The 20,622-nt window shown below is 38.4% G+C and overlaps 1 protein-coding gene across 2 annotated transcripts in view; it reads right to left on the bottom strand.

The window, feature by feature from the left end:
- Positions 1–3,430: 3,430 nt before the first annotated feature.
- The window catches only part of LOC134804038 (epidermal growth factor receptor), a 157,712-nt gene continuing 140,520 nt past the window's right edge, over positions 3,431–20,622 (bottom strand). For both annotated transcript variants that reach the window (XM_063776916.1, XM_063776915.1), the window contains exons 2-5: positions 8,702–10,102; positions 8,159–8,291; positions 5,433–7,269; positions 3,431–5,199 (exon numbers count right to left, since the gene is read on the bottom strand). In XM_063776916.1, coding sequence (XP_063632986.1) covers positions 4,354–5,199; positions 5,433–7,269; positions 8,159–8,291; positions 8,702–10,102 — 4,217 coding nt within the window. In that variant the 3' untranslated portion in view covers positions 3,431–4,353. The remainder of the gene's footprint in view (positions 5,200–5,432; positions 7,270–8,158; positions 8,292–8,701; positions 10,103–20,622) is intronic.

Raw genomic sequence — 20,622 nt, 5'->3', positions numbered from 1 at the left:
TATTATTCAATATAGTGCAATTGTAAATATATAAAAATACCTTTTATATATGTACATAATATAATGCCTTTCATCAGCACATATGCCATAAACTAAGTTTGACCAATTGTAAATCTTATTACTTCGAAATAAGGTGGTCAGTTAACTGTGTTGTTGTGGTTTCATCTTTATGACCAAGCCTTCTAAAAATAATCGTATGTAGAACAAATGTACAGTCAGCAGCAGAAGTTGCTAAGCGGGCGAGGTGTTCAAAATGATCTTGACGCGACTTTATTGTTAAGAGAATAAGAGCGTGTCAAGGTAATTTTGGACACCTCGCCCGCTTAGCAACTTCTGCTGCTGACTGTACCATCGCCCACACTGTTAACTGTACATCGGTGGGACCTAATGTCTTTAGTAATAAGGTCCACCGATGTACAGTTAGATGTGTTTCTGTTTGTACATGTCTAAACTTCTAATTTTCAACAAAATAAGAGACAAGCAAACAAAAAAAAATCAGTTGGGTTAACTTTTTAACCATTTCATATTCCTTTATAGTAATTCGGTTCCGAACCGTAATTCTTATTAGAGATGCGTTTTTGTTTTAAGTATGATGGCAAATATGTTGCCGCTACGGACTAAAGGGTTGAATATACCGATATGAAATGATGTACATTTACGTAAAATCTTTCAATTTAACATTCAATAAACTACACGATTAATTTAGATGTAAGGGCTAATTACTTTATGTACGTAATTTGTCGTTTATGCTATTTTTTACATCCTTATTTGATAACGAACTTAATTGTATTTTTTAATTTTACATTTTACCAATAAATGAGTATACTACATACATCCAAATGTTTAATATTGTTTAATATCCTCGTCCTATTATCCAATTGTTCGCCAAGTCTAGCATCTTGTTTTCTCCAATCTGCTGACTTAGCTTCTTGACAAATGCGAATTCGCACGGCGCTCCGGTGTGCGAGCAGGACATCGCTATACGCTGTCACGCTCGAATACCGGAGCGACTTATAAATATCAGAGTGATAATGACGTATATTAGACGGGTAATACATAAATAGGTACATAATATTAATTCGTTGTACGGCGAATAGGATATTTGTTTCAGTGATTGTGAAAGTACTTTATTAATAGGGGATGGAATAAAACAAGAAGTTATTTAATTTCTTTAATTACATTTGTTTCATCAAGGTACAAGTACATAAAACCGCATACTTCCGCGCGAAAGCGCAAAACAATGTTAGCCATGTCAAAACTATTTATTTACATATAAACTATGTTCGATATATCGAAATGCATTTATTACACATAATAAAATTACATATAGGCATATTTGCCTAGAGTTAGGCCAAGATAAGTCTGCAACCATTTTGATAGCACACGCAGTGGAAGTTTTGTATTTATACGTCATAATTTCATAGAATTTTGACGCTTAAGGGCCCCCCCACATCTAGCGTCTTTCGAGCGTCGGCGTCTGTCGGCGTCTGGTCAGCGCTATGGAAAATGACGTCGCTGCGCAGTTGCGTCGACGCTGCGTCGACGTTGCGTCGAGCAGCGGCCGTAGAATTGTAGACGCCGACGCTCGAAAGACGCCAGCCAGATGTGGGGGGGCCCTAAGATAACACTTGCAATGCGCGTGTCATCAAAATCGTTGCAGACTTATCTTGGTCTAACTTTAGTGATGTGCCAATGTCAGGATCGATCTTTCTGTTTAGATACGATCATGACATGGGCTCTAACTATTTGCACTTTGTGTTTAGGGGTTGTCCATAAATTACGTCGTCTATTTTTGACTCCCCCACCCCCCTAAAATCATCCAAAAATCATGCTTCGAATGACCCCGTTTCCTCCTACGTCATGCTACCATCATCCGATGTCCAGACCCCCCCCCCCCCCCCCCCCTAATTTGAAATGACGAAATTTATGAATAGCCCGTTATAAGCTTTGTTTGAACGAGTCTTTTGAATCTGCACTTCGTTTTCTAATACCTACAGTCAGCAGAAGAAGTTACTAGCGGGCCACGTGTTCAAAATGATCTTGACGCGACTTTATTGTTAAGAGAATAAGAGTGTGTCAAGGTAACTTTGAACACCTTGCCCGCTTAGCAACTTCTGCTGCTGACTATTACATGAAAAACTTACTAAAATACAGAAATGTTGAAACAATTTAAGGTGGCTACGGAACCCTAAAAAATAAACGGTAAAGATTAATATGCTTAAATCGTTGCGTAGACAACTATCTTTTCATTTTGTATTTTATTTGTGAAAAACTCTTGCGGGCTTAGAGGTGACCCCAAAACGTTCACAAGATAAAATTACCATACAAACAATGTCAACTTACATAATAAATAAATTAAATTAATTGCATTTCGTTTAAGTATGCTATGGAAAGAAAATCAACAATATATATGTACGACTCGTAGGCCATAATTACAATCATCATTATATATTTACGACTCGTAGGCTCTAATTTCAGATGACTCGTTCAAACATCACTAACGTTTAATCAAGTAATATGTAGGTAATTGAGCTAAACTGGGGTTCTATTTCAATTAATTTTTAGCGTATCTTTAATGGCACAATGTTCTATAGTTCTTCAGAAAGAATGTATAGGAAGTTTACATCCATACGAGAAGGTACCTTACTATAAGTACTTAATATAAGTCCGTCGATAGGTACTACTCGTGTCTTAGTACAATAGCAAATATTTAGGAGGTTTGTCAGGAGGGACGGGTACATTCCATTTCATCCATTGATGTGAAACATCTTTTAGCAGAGTTTATTTTCTACATAAAATGTAAGTACTGTAACTTCAGACCACGCTAACGTATTGACACGACATTCAAAATACCAACAGCACCCTGTTACTTAGGTACCTTATCTTATGGAGCATCACAAATACATCCCGTATTTTTATGCATTTAACTTTTATAAACCTAACGCACTTTACCTATTATAGGTATTATATATCTCCTATTACTATATCGAATATATTTACAAAATTAAATGGCAAACGAGGGTTTGGTCAAATAACAAGACTTAAACTAATATTTTACTTTACAATATCATATTTGCATTTAAGGTGAATATTTGTGCTTCCAGCCTACGCCTGAAATTCAAGCGCAATACTTATTTATATCGTCTTTTACACTTTGCTTTATATATTTTTATATTTACATGTATATTTTAAGTCTAATAATAAATAGCCGCATAGGCGCTGTCCATAAATTACGTCATCGATTTTTGACGATTTTTGACCCCCCCCCCCCTATCATCATCCAAAAATCATGCTTCAAATGACCCCATTTCCTCCTACTTCATGCTACCGTCATCAAATGTCCAGACCCCCCCCCCCCCCCCCCCTAATTTGAAATGACGTAATTTATGAATAGCCCCTTAGCTGTCTTATATTTTCAAGGAAGCAACACTATTAATTTTACTTGATCCCAACGTACACAATTACAGTACTCAATGCTATCAAAAGTATTTATCTATTACTCGTACTGTCCATTCCAGGGATAGTAAAAATTATTATTTTTTAATTATTTTATATCGATTTCATCGTATTTATGTACAGGCTTAAACAAACAATGGCTCCGAACAACCGGCAAGTTGCAAGCAAGATTGGTCTTGTTGTTGTGGACCTTATGTATAGTTTAAGATCCCTTATATATTTTATATAAAGGTTCCGTGAAGTTTAGGAAGATATTATTGACATCTAGTGCATCATTATAGGTCCGCAGGCAAGAACAGGTATAAATATCTACCTATATAAAAATTGATGGCTACAAAAAAACAGAAGGTGACAGCTCGGCCACTTCCAATAAAGAAGTGCGACGCATGGGCTAGGCTAGGTATAATGGCGCAGCTAACTTAACGCTTTAGTATTCACATAGTTCCGTGTTCCAGCCTTTTAATATTCCATTTCGCTGGTCTCCATGTAATAAATCTAATTATCACAGCTTTATAATTAAATAACACTCCCTAAGTTAACGTATCAAAGAAAATAAACATAGCCTTCCTTATATTAGATTAATAAATAACTTAAATATACATATATCAGTGCGTGAGCACCCAATAAAAATATTTATACAATTTTTGTTTTATAACAGTTGCTTACTCAGATGCAGTAAAAAAATAACAAAATGCTTTCACATTAATAACTAAATAAAATTCTTAAGTTGATGTGTTCCCAACAAACTAACACTAGCCATCACTCAAATGGCACGGAGCGCGCGAGCGCCTTAAGTAAACAGTCACTAGCGAGAGATCAGTCCCGAGCACACTCAGCTCGCAGTCCGTAACACGCACCACTAGCCGCAGATGTCCTACAGTCCACAAATCACGAAACTCAAACTGTTGTTTCGTTCTTGCGTAGCGGCTGCAGCTCTCTTTGCAGATCGTTGTAGTATTCATGGTCAGACATGGATTCCTCTTCCACCGAGCGCTGGGGCAGGTACTTGCTGGTACCGGGTTGAGGCACTTCGCCACTCGCACCACTAGCGTCACTCGCCAGCGACTCCAAGGGCACGGGTTCAGTGGGGATGCCCAGTGTTTGTGTGGGCACGTTCTCTTCGCTCATTAAGTATTCGGGATTGTCCACACAACGCTTGGGCCCGAGCGCTACGAAGCCAGTATACCGCAAGTCCTTTTCCGGGCTTTCGCCACCCTCGCCTATTAGATCCATGTAAGTTGAGGCATTTTGATTATGCTGCGGCGAAGGCATTAAATAATCGTCCTCGTCTAAAGGCAAGTTTAGCTTGAGGTTGCCGACTTGCGCCTCTTTTATCTTGGACATACTGTCGAAGTCGCCGCCGTCAGATCCCTCTGGCCGCTTCGTGTCGCGGTACCGAGAGCTCGAGCCGTCGGAGGCACATACTCCATTGTTGTAATAGTGTCTCATCTCGGGGCCGTCTGGATTTGACTGGTTGTACCTCAACATTTCATGATCCCATGCTTCGGCTTTGGACCCGTCAGGAGTGGCGCTTTCTGGACCGGGAGCATTGTGAGCCCAGGACGAAGAGGTACATGGCTTCAATGAGCTAGTTTGAGTCTCCACTCCAGCACTGGTAGCCGAATTCGAAGTAACAGTGCCAGCACCTGACTTGAACTTTGGTTGAAGGTACTCGTCTGCCTCTACGAGGGACTCAGGACCTTCCATTGCTGATGAAAGGTTTCGTATAAGCTCTTTTTCATCCTGCAACAAAAAATAGTTTCCTTATAGTAGTCATAACAATCGAAAATCTTAACGTCCAAAAGGAGGAATTAATGGCAAGAGAAATTGTTACTCAACTTCATTTTTTTTAATTTATTCGTAACAAGTATTAAAAAGGTTTTGAAACCGTGGGAGACTGTAATTTATTAAAATTCAAGATTATACTTTAAATAAAGCCCGTGAAAAGAGCCTCAAAAACTTGATCAAATGTTTACCTGTGAAGAATAGGATGGAAGTCGCATAAACTTATCTCCAGGAATGACAAGATAGCGGCCGGGATCTCTCGCCATCTCAGCAAAGGTGTCTGCCAGTTGCTTGAACGTTGGTCTGCTCTCAGCGTCCAGCATCCAGCACGACACCATTATGCAGTAAATGTCCAACGTGCAAATGCTCGGTTGAGGGAGTTTCAGTCCATTCTCTATCAAACCGGGCACATTTTTCGCATAAATATTTTCATAGGGACGAGCACCGTAACTCAAAATTTCCCATATAGTAACACCAAATGCCCATACATCACTTTTGTGCGTAAATATTCTATGCTGGATACATTCTAAAGCCAACCACTTGATTGGCATTTTGCCGCCGGCAGCTTTGTACTCAACTTCGTTTATATCTAATAGTTTTGCTAAACCGAAATCAGTAATTTTGACACAATTTGGAGTTTGTACTAAGACATTGCGAGCGGCTAGATCTCTATGGACTAGCCTCTTTTCTTCTAAATATGCCATGCCTCGAGCTATTTGGGTGCACCAATTTAAGAATGCTTTTGATCCAATCTTCTCTTTGTGCGTTCGAACGTAGTCTAGGAGACAGCCCAGCGGCATCAGCTGAGTGATCAACATCATCTGACTGGTCATGCATACGGCAAGTAATCTCAGGAGATTAGGATGTTCCACACTCGCCATTATATATGCTTCTTCTAGAAACTCTTTACTGGTGTTCGCGCCCGTTCCTTCCTTCAAAACTTTAATGGCTACCGGAACTTTTACATTTTCTCCTTCTGGAACCCAAACTCCTTTATACACTTTGCCAAAGGCACCAAATCCCAACATACCTCCTCTGCGTAGCTCGGCTTCTTTCACAATTCGAAGTTTGGCAAGATTGGGTTTGACATCAGTCGGGCGTAGGGGTTCGTTGTCATCACATCCAGTCAATACCATTGTCATTTTGACTGCGTCTTTCTTAGCCTTTGCATTTTGCCTGCAAGTGTACCCGATAATGCCGAGAATCAACAGCAACACAAACGCAAATATTAAGACGATTATGAGTACTGTTGGAGTCCTTGCAGTTATTGGCGCTTTGACGCTGCTGGTCGCCGAGCAATATGGCTCGTCAATCGTATTCTGTAGCTGCTCGTCGAATAATATTTTATTGGGCATGTCCGGGGGGCAAATGCTAGTGCAATTGAAAGCTTGTTTGTTGTCGATTGAATTCGATTCGCTTAAGAAAACCTTAAGAGACTGGCATTTGATGCAGTCTGTTGAATCGGGGCCGGTGCACCCACGGCACTCGTGGTGGCATGGCGTGCATGTCCTGCTGTCAGTGTCCGTAAAATGATCGGTAGGGCATTCGTCTTCACACTGATCGCCACGTTTGAAACCGTTGCAGACTTGACAGACTTGCTGGTGTATGCCAAATCCGGTACACTTGATGCAAAGAGGATGGCACTTTCGACAGACGATAGTGACTTTCCCTTCTAACGGTTTGACGTCCCCGACCCATTCGTTGTAGTACCCATCGGGACACGGTTCGTATTCTCTGAGGCATTGCTCGACTGTGGCTTCGACGGTTATGATGGCCTTTTTGCAAGAGTTGCAGCCGTTTTCTCCGACGGTATTCTCGGGGCCGGTGCAGCCGTTGATACAGTTGGCGTGGCAGGGCAGGCATGTGCCGTTATCGGAGACGTAGCGCGACTCAGGGCACTTGGCGACGCAGTAGGGCCCATCGCGCACGTGCCGGCAACTCGTGCAGTCGGCCAACGTGGGTCCGGTGCAGCCATCACGGCACTCGTGGTGGCACTTCTTGCACGTTTTCTCTCCTGACTTGTAGAGCCTGAAATGTGAAAAAAAAATGTAAATATTATTTTATGATAAACTAACTAAACCATAACCAAGACTACCAAGAGACAGTATTGAAGCAAGATACATATGTAGTAGGTACGCTTCATATGTTTGATGCTTAATAAAATAATGAAATGCAAAGAAGTAAACCGTGTATTGACAAGTTTTTTCAACTCCTTTCAAAACGGAGCGCGCATTTTTACGCCGATTTCTGAGTATTATTTAGAAACAAAGCTCGGCCGTCGAACCAGACGTCCCACACGATTTTGTTGAAATGGTAATTTGTGTGACTAAGAATTTTATACCATGCGTCAAAAACAGCCATCGTTTTGCCAAAACATTGTGACTGATATATGAGGCATGTTAAGCCACTATTGAGAACCAAATCAATACTGTCAATAGTTACAGTTAAAGGATTGGTATACATACATAGTTACTATCGGCTGATTCTTCAGTTTCGATACAATTCGAACGAATTATTGAAACACCAAAACAAAACCTAAAAAATCTCTATTTCTTATTTTATGTTACGTCTATATCCAGGGGCGTATTTTAAAATTTGGCGCCCCGGGCCAATACGTTTCGCCGCCCCAGAAGTCAAGGAAGAAAAACAAAATGCAATCCGCCAGGGGCGGCATATGCGGCCCCTGGAGGTTGGCGCCCCGGGCCATGGCCCGGATGGCCCTAGGGTAAATACGCCCCTGTCTATATCTAAAAAACACAATATAACTATAATGTTACAGATATTTGTATTTATATTCATCTATAAATATAATTATATAAATGATAAATAGAAATACGCATCGGTAGTAATACTGATATTTTTAATAATGAAACAGATATCAGTTACGAAACGTATAAATATACAATGGTATACATACCCCGGCAGAACAGTGCAGTTTTGTAGGCAAGTCTCTTCGTACTTGTAGTTCTGACAGGAGAGGCACTGGGCGGGGCCCGGCCCCCAGCACCCGTCGGCTGAACATTGCGGATGGCAAACCAAGTGATTTTTCTCTGTTGAAAAGATACTTGTTAAGGAAAATAGACAGAAAATCAATCGCTGAGCAAAATTGTTAATAGGGTTAGTGTAAATAACTAAATAAAATTATCATTATATTGATTTATATTTTGAAGATTTCCAGAATTTATTAAAAAAACGGGACCCAATCGTAAATAAAATATACTTGAAATTCACCTCCGTGGTTCGGACGCAATTTTGCGCCGTGTCCTGGCGGAAACAGCGGTAATTTTTAGATATACTTTATAATGGGTTAAGTCCTGTTTTATTTTTAATAAATCGTGATAATTCATTCGCTAGCGTTTAAAAAGAAATATCGCAAAGGCAAAATGTACTTATAACTAAATTATACTATGACTCTACTATGAGGATCCTCAAATTTAACAAATCGCTATGCTAAACTCACCACATGTAGCTAAATCCCCGTTGTGCTGAATGATTTGCTTATGATCCTTCGATTTAACCAGTTTGTTCCATGCGATATGGTCTACAAAACAGAGGTCCTTGTTTTCCATTATCGCTATGGCACCTGAATTTACTCTCTTCAGAGACTTCAAGCCTAGGGATTTCAGCGACGTCTTTACAATATACAGAGAAGCGAAAAGATTCTCGACCACTTGCCGGCCTCCAATGACTTCCAGATTCCGGAAGTAAGAAAGACTCGTGAAATTCGGATGGTGCGCTTGGACGTTCAGGTACCCCGTCACCTCACGCACTGTGCTAAATACCTCTAATTGGTCAGGGTTCATCTTCGGGTACCGTGCACCAAAAGAGTAGTCTGGATTAACTTGCGAGAACCCTGTGAAAGTCATTTCCAATATCTCTATCGAGCCATCTATGATAGTGCAATCTTTGAAACTGTTGATGTTTCCCGAATGAATAGGCTTCTCTGCTCGGCAAGTCTTAGGGCACGTCACGTTGCAGGATATACATTCCCCGTTAACCGCCGTTTTGTCCGGTGGACAACTTCTTACGCAGGCTCCCGTGTCTTTAAGGAGGTGTTCAGGGCAGCTGCGAACACATGTAGCTCCATACGCATATTTTCCATTTGGGTTAGGCTCCCAAGAATAGGTAGTGGAGTTGTATTTCTCCATTCTCGGACATTCCTGCGAGCATGTGCCTTCATTGTAAAAGTTGCGGCAGGCAAGGCACTGAGTGGGCAGTGGGCCGGTGCAGCCGCCGGCACAGAAAGTGTTGCAGCAGTCCCGCGGGTTCGGTCCGAAGCAGCGCCCTTGTGCGCACTGAGGGCTGCATATAGTTTTAGAAAACTTTTGGCAATTCTTCGGCCCTTCTCCCCAGCAGCCCTGCGCGCAACTCTCATCACAACGGGGACAAGCGCGCTCCGGCACAGAGAAATCGTATGCATATACATATGTGGCGTTAGGGCCTGTAATTATCTCCTCCCAGTTTATAGTTTTTACGTGACATAGGTTGAAGTTATTATAGATGCCAACGCTGCCACGCAGTATGTCACGAAGGGCCGGCAATTCCAATGTAAAGGCGTTGGACATAGTGACCATGAGCGCGAACTCTTCGTCTCTCACATTTAACTTGAACAAGGTCCGCCCACGAATGATTTGGAGCTGAGGTAATATGATCCTCGTCACACTCACGTGGGAAATGAGCACATAGCCAGTCACCTCCCTGATATACTGCAGGAAGGACAAGTCCATCGTATCGTTCTGGAGCCATGTCAACTCGAGGTTTCCGTCTACGTATGTACAATTGGTGAAGCGGTCTCGAAGATTCCGGTAGTGCGTTTCGCGATTCGAAGGCACCGACATCCGACCGTTGGTACCGATGCATACTGAAAAAACAGAAAACAGGTATTTAAAAAATGAGTCCGGACATTCAAGATCATAAAATGGCAATCAGTCAATTGATTAGTCAATAAAATATAGGTTGTGGAAAAAGTCCTTGAAGGATCATCGAGTTATGAGTAGTTTGCCTAACGAAGAGGCGGGCCGGTGTGGGCGGGCTTTAAAGCCAGTTTCCTCGACCACGTAGCGCGCGCTGCGCTGCCGTCCGCGATCAACGCGGGCGCACAGCATCCAACGCTGCGTGATTACACTCTCCGAACCGACATGCGACGCACGAGAGTGCATGTATTAGGAACTACTGATAACTGCCAAATCAACCGCATTCACGAATTCTACTCAAAATTTACCGTTACGCGGCTTATTATTCTAACAGACAATAATACACAGTTGTACTATTTTAGATACTAATGTCAAGACTAAGTTAGAACTCTGTTTTATTGTTTTGTAAATTAAACAACAATGTCAATTGTTAAATTCGGTTTATGGGTGAACCGAGTCTTTGTATCTATCTAGTTGTTGTGACGGCGCGGCGCACGCATGTTCCATAGCTAAAACGATATTGTAACTTACCACGTTGAATTTGGAATTTAGGCCAAACCGAAACAAAAACTTATTTGCGTTTGATTTCATTCAATAGGTACGACTGTTATCTATGAGATTACATATAAAGACATATCCTTATATTTAGATTAACCCCCTTATTCATAAACGTTTACTAAACTTGACAAGCCGATAATAATCGTTTGTCCCTTTCCATCATACCAATACGTCGGAAAGGGACAAACGATATTTATCGACTTGTCAACTTTAGTAAACGTTTATGAATAAGGGGGTAAGAGATTAAAATATGCGTTCTTATTTAGCTTTTAGCTTGTACGATACACGAGTAAAAAGTATCTTTATACCATATTTTCTCTGTAATTTAAACCTCTTAACTTTATCTAAGTTTTTCAATTATGTACTTGAGTTACATACACTTACTTAGGTATGTTCTTATCATTTCATTATAAACTAAACAAACTATAGCTATTTTTTAAATTTGACTATATGTCCGTCTCAACTCACTTAACATCTCATCTTAACCTCAACACTCAAACAAATGAACATTCAAAAGATTTATTTTAGAACAAAAAACTATTGTCACATTCCCAAAATTAAAGACATCAATACTTAAGTTGCACTTAACTACCTGCACACTTTAAGTGCCGCGACATTTCTAAATCATAAGACAAGACAACGCTGTCCGTTTTTTGTGTACGCTGAACCAGTGGTATTCAAAAGGTAGAATTTACCTGGTCGTCCAAATAATAGAACGTTTTTTTAACCTATCCCGCGGTGTAGACAGTGTAGTGTTACCGTCATACGATCTCTCGAGAGGTTTTTAACTACGCAACTAATATTTATACTTCAGGTAACGAAATGGGTTATTAACTAAACTGGTTATGAGTGTAGAGGAATTTTTATTCTCATATTTCGGTAATAAAATTGAGTTTTACTATGTTTCTAATTAAGACACGACTTAGACTCCCCTGTTGTGAAGATTTCCTTTAACATTATGCTGGGTGAAATGACTAAAGTATCTTTTTATTTTTATGTATGCCTCATTGCATTAACCGTACGGTTAATAGACTTATGGAGAGATTATACACAATTAGTATCATTCTCAGCTGAATAATAGTAACATGTAGATATACTACTGTATACGCACGGATGAGAAAGCAATAAACGTCTAACAAATTCGAAATCTCCATTGGAATGTATCTTCCATTAAAACGGGTACATGGACCATCGGCGCGTGTTCGGCCGAAGGTGTTAATGAGTTTTGCCTACATTCCGAGTCGCTATGGAGATCCTAGTGCATAAAATTATATGCATAATAAAAATAATGTCAAAAATGACACAATACCACGCGTGGGCATTTAAAAATCGCTTTAAATTTCGAATAACACGCCGAAGGTTTACGTAAGTTGGTTGGGTTAACTCCCACGTGATAGCACGGTGAAGTAAAGGAGGCTCTCGGTGTTAGAAGGTTGGTTGGTGATGTGTGATAGTTGGATTCGACTCGGTTGGCTTGTGGGTAGAAATCCGGACGCTCGATCCGGTTACCGATGACACGGGAGATAATATTGAGCCTGCGTTGCGCTCGCTGACTCCGATGCAGCTGATATTATAAAAGTATGACATGTATCAACAAAGCCTATGGGATTTGTAGTAACATTGTAATTAGAAAATGTTTGACTACGGTACGGATGTGTAAAGATTCTATAACTATAACATTAAATGTAATTAAGTACCAGGTTTGTTTTCTTCACAAAATGGGCAACTAGGTATTGGTCTTTTTAAGTTCAAAAGCTAAAATGCAACGAAGCAGTCCATGTTACAAAAAATAGAGATATGTAGTTGAAGTACAGTTACCTATGCTTATTGTTTCGTTTTACTTATTATCCAATACACAAGTTAAAATTAGTTACTAAAGTGCCGAGCATCACAATATTGCAAAAAATAAACAAACGGCATAGGTAGTTTAGTTGGATTAAAAATTCATTAACTCTACGTAAAAACAAGTCGCGACGTTACGAACCTGGTCCAAATTAAATACAAATGAATCGGCCGCTGCGCTTAAAACCCCTTTTGAAAATACCACGGTTATACATTTCCAAAGGAATATGTGAACAAGTATAGAAGGCAGTGTTTTTCTCGATCCGATCTTTCCCAGTCCCCTTAACTGTCCCTGGCGTGGTAACATGACGACAGGTTTGTCTGCGAACGATCTTTTTATCCAGTTACTTGAATTCTGAAGCGCTGGAACCAGTTTTCGCCTTCGCCACATTACTGTGCTAACCGTGCCTTTCACTGTAATTCGTCATTGCGAGCGATTACATTGTCGCGTGCGACGATATTTCGTTTTTGGCTATCGAAAGAAACCTTCAATGGACTTTAAAATTTAAAAATATCGAGTATTTTTCCATGCAAGTGAAATATTATCATTTTTACGTTCTTGCTCAATTTTTGCCGCCATAAATGCACTTGTGTATTGAGGGTACGTTTCAAGCTTATGCAACCCCGCGCGGTTAATTATATACGATAGGGACTTATTGGAAAAAATTGTAAGTCATATTGCACAACCCGTAATTTACCCTATTGCGGCATAGACAAAACACTAAAACAATAAAAAACATACTAATATCTTCCATACACCAATGTCAGCTACGTTATTCGGTACAATATCATCAAATTAACTTAATAAATCAATTGTATCGATTTCTAAGCAGCTATAACATTCCAATAGATCCAATAATAAATTATTGACAAATGCCTTACAATAAATCACAAGCAGTTGTATAGGTACTAAAACGTATTACTTAATTTATACCTATGTGTTTTATGGCATTATAAGCTAGCTTCCTCCCTCTTAACGACAAGATTGAGAAGTTAAACTTGTTAAAGTTAAATATGGCGTTGGCAGCTGTCTTCCACCCATCCCTGAAGTGCCTAAACTTTCCATACAAGCAAATTAAATCTAAACAAAAAAACTATAAAATTATAAGCCTAAGTTTATAAGAGTTAGACAGTGGCAAGATTGCTGGACACATGTCCACTGCTGGGCAAAGTCTATACAATGACCGGTCGTGTACCTGTTCCCTTCTAACCTAACGTTCTTCATCAGATAGTCGCCGGCTTGTTCAAATGCTTCCCGAGCTGCCTTCTCCAGTACAAGTAGCTATAGTAAGCGTCACAAAATACTATGTTTTAGGCGTGAATTTATGTATGTAAATTACCACGAATAGACATCATTTTAGAAACTAGATGTTATTCTCCGTATAATTAGGCTGATTAGTGTGATGTGGCCGTTACTGGAACTAGTTTCGAGATTTGTCAATAAGATACAGTGCTTATGGGAAATGGATTTTTAATGAGCCGTTAATGTGCATAACAAATAGGCAAGCTATTTGGTGATAGGTATTCGAGTTATTTGGGAAGTTAATACATAATTGGCTGAAGAAGTTTCAATGTGCTAGGAGCATCCCTGCGGATGTTTTTCCCTGAATTTACTCGCCATTAAATGTGACGGCTTATTTGACAGCCCTAGGAAACCGAATCAAAATGTATTATCCATTTACATCATTACTGTTAGTGCATCTACTGCATGCGGGTACGCTATATATATATTATTATACACTATATAACATGCGTCTATTGTTTATTCTTAGCTGATTTTAGAACATGTGGGAAGATTCAAAGTCGTGGCGTCAGTGTGTGAATCCCCTAAGACTTCAATTAGGTTGTACCTATTACACTACAAATCAAATAGTAAGTCGAGTTCCTACATCTAGTTTTACAAACAAGTTAAGGAAATTAAACTTAACTCGTTACGTTTCCCCCTATTTAAGACGCCGTCATGCGAAAGGGTAGATAAGACTTCTGCTAAAAGACTATGATTTACCCCGACCTCATACCGGCGGAATGATAACCGCAAAGGAACGCTATTCGGTAAAAATTATAATATATTGTCATGGTGCGCAAATCAAATGTAAAAGTAACATCGCTGCCCCAATATTACAGGGTTCTATGTTACATTTTCAAGATAGTTGAAGTTCGACTTAATGTCACTATGACAATGTTCAAATTTCAGCTCGATAAAAGTGAAACATAGAACCCTGTAATATTGGGGCAGCGACATCACAACATTCACAACGTTTCACTAACGATATGGAATATGAAAGTCGAATTGCGCTAATGCAAAGCTTAAATGCAAAGCAAAAGCAAACAAAAGCTCTTTAAGTTCTTTAACAAGCTTGATACTATTACTCGCTTCTTTGAGAATTCAATTTCAAAGTGTAAGGGAAAACATATTTGTGGTACAGTCACCTGCAATAATATGTTACACCACGGAGGCCGCAAAAATATCTGACACGATCTTATTTGTAGAGCCATAACAGCGTGTCACATATTTTTGCGGCGCTCGAAGAGTAACATATTATTGCAGGTGACTGTACCTAACCCCATAACAAGTATACCCGTAACATTAGTCCCTGACGCTAACGTCTAGTTATTAACTTTCTATACATCTCCTTCGCACTAATATGCGACTACGAGCCAGATGCATAGAAAGTAAGTTACATTCTCGATAGCGTTTATGTCAGTGCCAAACTGGTGGTAATTTTAATTTTTAACAAGCAGAAACGTCTGCGAACGATGCTATTAAGCTTAGAATAAATTTAAAAGTGGAAAAATTACTATCTTGGGTGGATCCAGGGGTCGTGGGTCTCACCCAAGACAGTAATTTTTCCACTTTTAATTTATTCTAAGCTTAAACTGGTGGTAGCCATATATAACGTTCTAGAATCTAGAGAAACATACTTCTACTTAACAAAGCCTGTCCTAAGAAAACTATGCGGTAGAGCATATGTCTCAATATATTAAAATCTGATTAAAATGCATACATATCTGTTCTTACAATATCCGTTCACATGACTGTGCCATTCCTTGGCATAATGCATTGGTAATAGGTCATTGAAGTCAATATTTCCGCGTAATCATATGTAGAACTTAATTACAATCTTGCAGAAGCCTTGATGTTATAATTCCTAGGTATAATAGACTGTATAAAAACAAAACCGGTAAATATATCATATATACAAGGTGGCCCATTTAGATCGGGCAGTATGGAAAAATCTGAAACTATAAGACATACGACGATCTCTTCTTAGGAACCATGTCATCGATATTAGTAAAAAAAATGTGTACTCAGCTCGGGAATCGAACCCGGATGTTTTGAAAAATAAAATAAAACTAACACTATTTCTATTTAGATATCGATTGTGTAGGTCTTAAGCAGTAAATGTTACTGTGTAACATGATGTCTGAAATGAATAAAACTTAATTTATTTTAGTAAGTTTTCGAAATTACCACAATTTTTTTCAATACATTTTACATACTTTTTTTTATGTACCTATGAATGAAGTTTTTCTTGTTACTAAAACCGATGACATGGTTCCTAAGAAGAGATCGTCGTATGTCTTATAGTTTTAGATTTTCCCATACTGACCGATCTAAATGGGCCACCCTATACAGTGTGGAAAGATATGTCGGGCCCTGGAGGGAAACTACCTTAAATCCTTGAGTTGGCTCATTTTACTTAAAGGAGACATTCCTTTATTTTTAAAAAGAAACAAAACTGCATTCAAAGATTTTTTTAAATTCGCTTGTCTCGACCGGGAATCGAACCGAGTAAAACTTCCAAAAAATAAACACTCGCAGTTTTTTTCTACTAGTCGATACAGTTAATGTTAATGATAACATTTCTCCAAGAAACATTAGGTCTTACACTCATCTGTCGTACAAAATATCCATAAAATCGAATATTTAGTACTCAAGAATATTTTTAGACAAAATTCAAAATTTCTCGAGATACTTACTCGAGAAATCCTGGTCGAGAATTCCCGTGCCTCGAGAAATAAAAAAGGTCGAGAAACCAGAAACCCTATTAAAATACAAGAAAAATAATTTCTGCGTTTTTTAAAATTCATCCCCTAAGGTGACGAAATAGGGGTTGAAAGTTTGTATGGAGATCAACCAATTTTTTTGAGTGCAGGACTCGAATCTTTGTATAAAACCGTATTATTAGGATAGGTACATACAAGGAAAGTTATTTCAGCGTTTTTAAAAATTCATCCGCTAAAAGGGATAAAAAGGGATTGAAATTTTGAATCCATTACAAATGCTTAGAAATTTCTTAGTAAGGCATAATATAAGTTTACAAACAAGTTATTTCAACGTTCTTGAAAATTTAACCCCCGAGGGGGTTAAAAAGGGGATATAAGTTTCTATGTGGCACAAGTTTTCTTTTAAGCTAGCAACTTGAAACTTGTTAAAAGGGCATTATATTTTGTAAGGGGATATTTATAAAAATGAAATGAACGGTGTAATGTTACACAAGAAGTCCAACGTTTTCATAAAGTAAGTCTTTGAAAATAATAGAATGTTGTTAGAAAAGCTTTAAATAACTTTTTTTCAGAAGAATGAGTTGAGAAATTCATGATATTACATTACGTACCTACTCTTGACACTGAAATGGATAAATCTGTTGATTTTTGTTAGTGAGTATTTCACCGATTTGAAGAATAAGCCCTAGATCATAGATTTATAAGGCATAGATCGAGTGTTCGTACATCCCTAGTGAAGCCATTTCAAGTGCGACGTCACGTCGCACTCGTGTCACCGTATTCGATCGGCCCTGGCAGTACTCAAGGTCACGTCGGTTTGTGTACACCTCCCGTTTAAAAATCAAAAACACAGGAAAAATGGTTGTTTGTGCATTGAATGGGTGTCACAACGCATCATATCATAAATACAAACCGACTTACATTACATTTCACGCGAAAGTATAGAGTTTAATGTGATATTTTTACGTAATCGTAACTACAAAAATCCAATGTTTCGTCAGCCGCCATTTCTTCTAAATGTTGCCAGTGTAGTGAATATTTTTTCCTCCAAATGGGACATGACGTCTACATTTTAAAATAAATACGCTCAATTGAATTTCATTGTACTGAAATTAATAAAATTATAATTAAATTAATTATTTAGGTATTTAGTTTTTTTCTTATTTTTATTATGTGTAATGTTCGCTTCAGTTTTCTGACTGATCTGCTTCTGTCTGCGAGATGGAAGAAAATAATTAGACTAAATCGGAATGACGCAATATGGAAACATTGGAAACCGACTAAACACAGTCGAATATGCTTTGTCATATTTAAATTTATTCTTATTATTTTATGCACATTTATTTTGTTGAATAAAAAAAATAGTAAAAACTTATCAGCTATTTATTTAAACCTTATTTCACAAAGTACAGAAATGCAATAAATCCCAAAATAAACAAAAAGCTTTTGCTACAAAATCGAATCTACACACTTCCAAATTATTAATAACCAAGGGTGGATGTTGTTAAAATTCCCCTACTTTGAGAGATGTAAATGAATACTGGCAACATATTTTGTATATATGTGTGTGTTTGCTGAGCGTAAAACACGAGCGTCGCACGCACACATCCATCGTGTTTCGGCTTCACTTTTGGCAGGTTCACCGTATGGGAAGTATCTGTCTATGCGTTATTAGTTTAAGCCCTAGATGTTGATGTGGTATAGATCATAGCAGATGACCGGAAACGACATCAAAATCTACTGCCACTTGTTCTAAAATGTGCCCCCGAAAGCGAACAAACGCTTAACTAAGTAATATCCTTAATAGTCTAAGCAGGTGGTTTCGTCTAATACTGCATCATGGTCTAAAGGGCGTGATATCCTATGACATACTTGATACATGCCATATGCATCAAGTATGACTTGTTGCTAGTCACTTATGCGCATACCAAACCACTTTATTACAATCACATTATGCTTTCCTGGCGATCATTAAGCTTGGGATTCATGTGACAACATGCTTAATTATTCAACAGCTTTATTAAAACTACTGAAATTCTGTCGGATAGTAAATCACACAGATTTATGAGATGTCTACACAACGCTTGTGATTATTCTGGTACAATTACCTGATATAATTGTCTTGTTAGGTCCTCCCACACGTATCCTGCCGTAATATACTTAATTTCTATATTTCCTTCAAAGCGAGTTAATTTCTAATTGCCAATTAGAGTACCCATATCGATCGATTTAGAAAAAATCTTGTATCCATTTATTAACGCCATTTGTCGTTTTAAGTTTAAACAAATCTTGTTCTTGAAATGCATTAAAGTTTAAATAAATCATTAAAGTCATGCATTAATGTGTCTGCCGTCAAAATGTGGCGTCTTTTACAAAATGACTCGTCAATTAAAGGAGGACATTAGCGATTGAATATTGAAATCGTTTGCGTCACTTGTTGTTTTTAAATGTTGTGTGCGGAACAGCATTCCGCTCCGTCCGGCCATTAAGTACGCCTATTGCGTTTTACTTGTAAATGATTATTTGACGACTAATTTGTATGATAACCAGCTATCATACGAGGTTGAAGGTTTGTTTGGATCTAAGATAACAAAAAGTAAAGCATTTTTTTATCTAATAGTTTGTAGCGAGATAGAAATTGACGCTAAGGTTATGAGACAAAGGGATGTTCTAAATTAGGCCTCCATGAATTATGACAGAGATTTTGATGTGATGTAACATGGTTATTTTGCTAGCCCCTGAGGTTATTTATCAGAGGGATAATATATTATTTATACTTACCAAGTTTTACGAATGCTAATTGTATTTAAAATGTCATATTTAATTTAAGTAACTCCTTAAGAAATATCTCCAAAGAAATATATCGACTTTAATGTCGAACCATCCAAGGTTCATCTCAAGATTCTCAACCGACGGTTCTTAGATCACCGTCTCTCTCCCTTCCACAGGTGCGTCGGACACAAGCGATGTTTAATTGTTTTGTGCTTAAACCTGCCTGTGCCTGTGTACTTGTTGGGTTCCCTGTTCATTATCCACCTTGTTTTGGACACAATGGAAGGTTTGCGGATAATAAATTTTGATATGAAATGCCAGGCTACTTTTGTCATAATATATATACATAGTAGAAGTAACTAGTCACGGAGTGGGTTTAAAAATTTGGGCGTCGATTGACGGCGTAGTCAATCTTAGCTAGGTTAGGGGGACGAGGTGAGATGATGATGATGAGGTTTCTTAATAACAAGCCAGAAGTTATCCTCAACCGGGAGGATTTTAAGCCGAGAAGAGAGAGAACTTTGGAGTAGTGGGTAAGTAACCTACCAAAAAAAGTATTTTTGGGATTAAATATAAAACAAACTGATTCGTGTAGGAATGAAGTTAATTGTAGAGCTAACAACATTTGTTTTACAAGGGAGCGAAGTTGCTTACTCCTCGTGCTAATATTGATAAAAGAGCAAGCGAAGGAAAGAATACCAAAACTGAAATCATGAGCGTTGCGAGGGTTTCAAAGCACGAAGGAAGTTAAACAAACTTTTCCAGTATAATATGATTGACAATAATTAAAGAAGATTCCAAATACTGTTATTACTGGCCTGTTCTACCTGTATGTATTTTTTTATGGATTAATAAATTTGGTTTACTCAGCCACCATAAAGATCGCGAAATACGTGAAAATATGTAAGATTATGTTTCCCTGGCGCTTGGCAGTTAATGGGAGCCTTTATTGCGCACACGCAGCGCTAAGGCAGCTTCGCTATATAAGGCGCTGTTGGTTCTAGATAAGCGTTGTTTATCTTGGAGCGATTAGCGTTTACTCCACTTTATAACTACTATTATGAAACTAATTCTTTTAAGTGTATCCATATACAAGTAGCTAGCATAAATCGGACGTATTAACAATATTGGAACGCACTTAACCGGAACAAAGCAGTAGAAACGTTGTTAACTATATATACAAGCTTTCTTATTATTTTTATGCAAGGAAACTATTAAGGGTTCTAGTAAAAGAATTTTCAATTAAAACTCGTTGGTAAACTAACAACACAAAGGATTAAGCTGCATA

Source organism: Cydia splendana, chromosome Z, assembly GCF_910591565.1.
Source record: "Cydia splendana chromosome Z, ilCydSple1.2, whole genome shotgun sequence".
In the NCBI taxonomy this organism is placed as follows: domain Eukaryota; kingdom Metazoa; phylum Arthropoda; class Insecta; order Lepidoptera; family Tortricidae; genus Cydia; species Cydia splendana.
The sequence above is the reverse complement of the archived record's forward strand: the minus strand, read 5'-3'. Positions and strand labels throughout refer to the sequence as shown.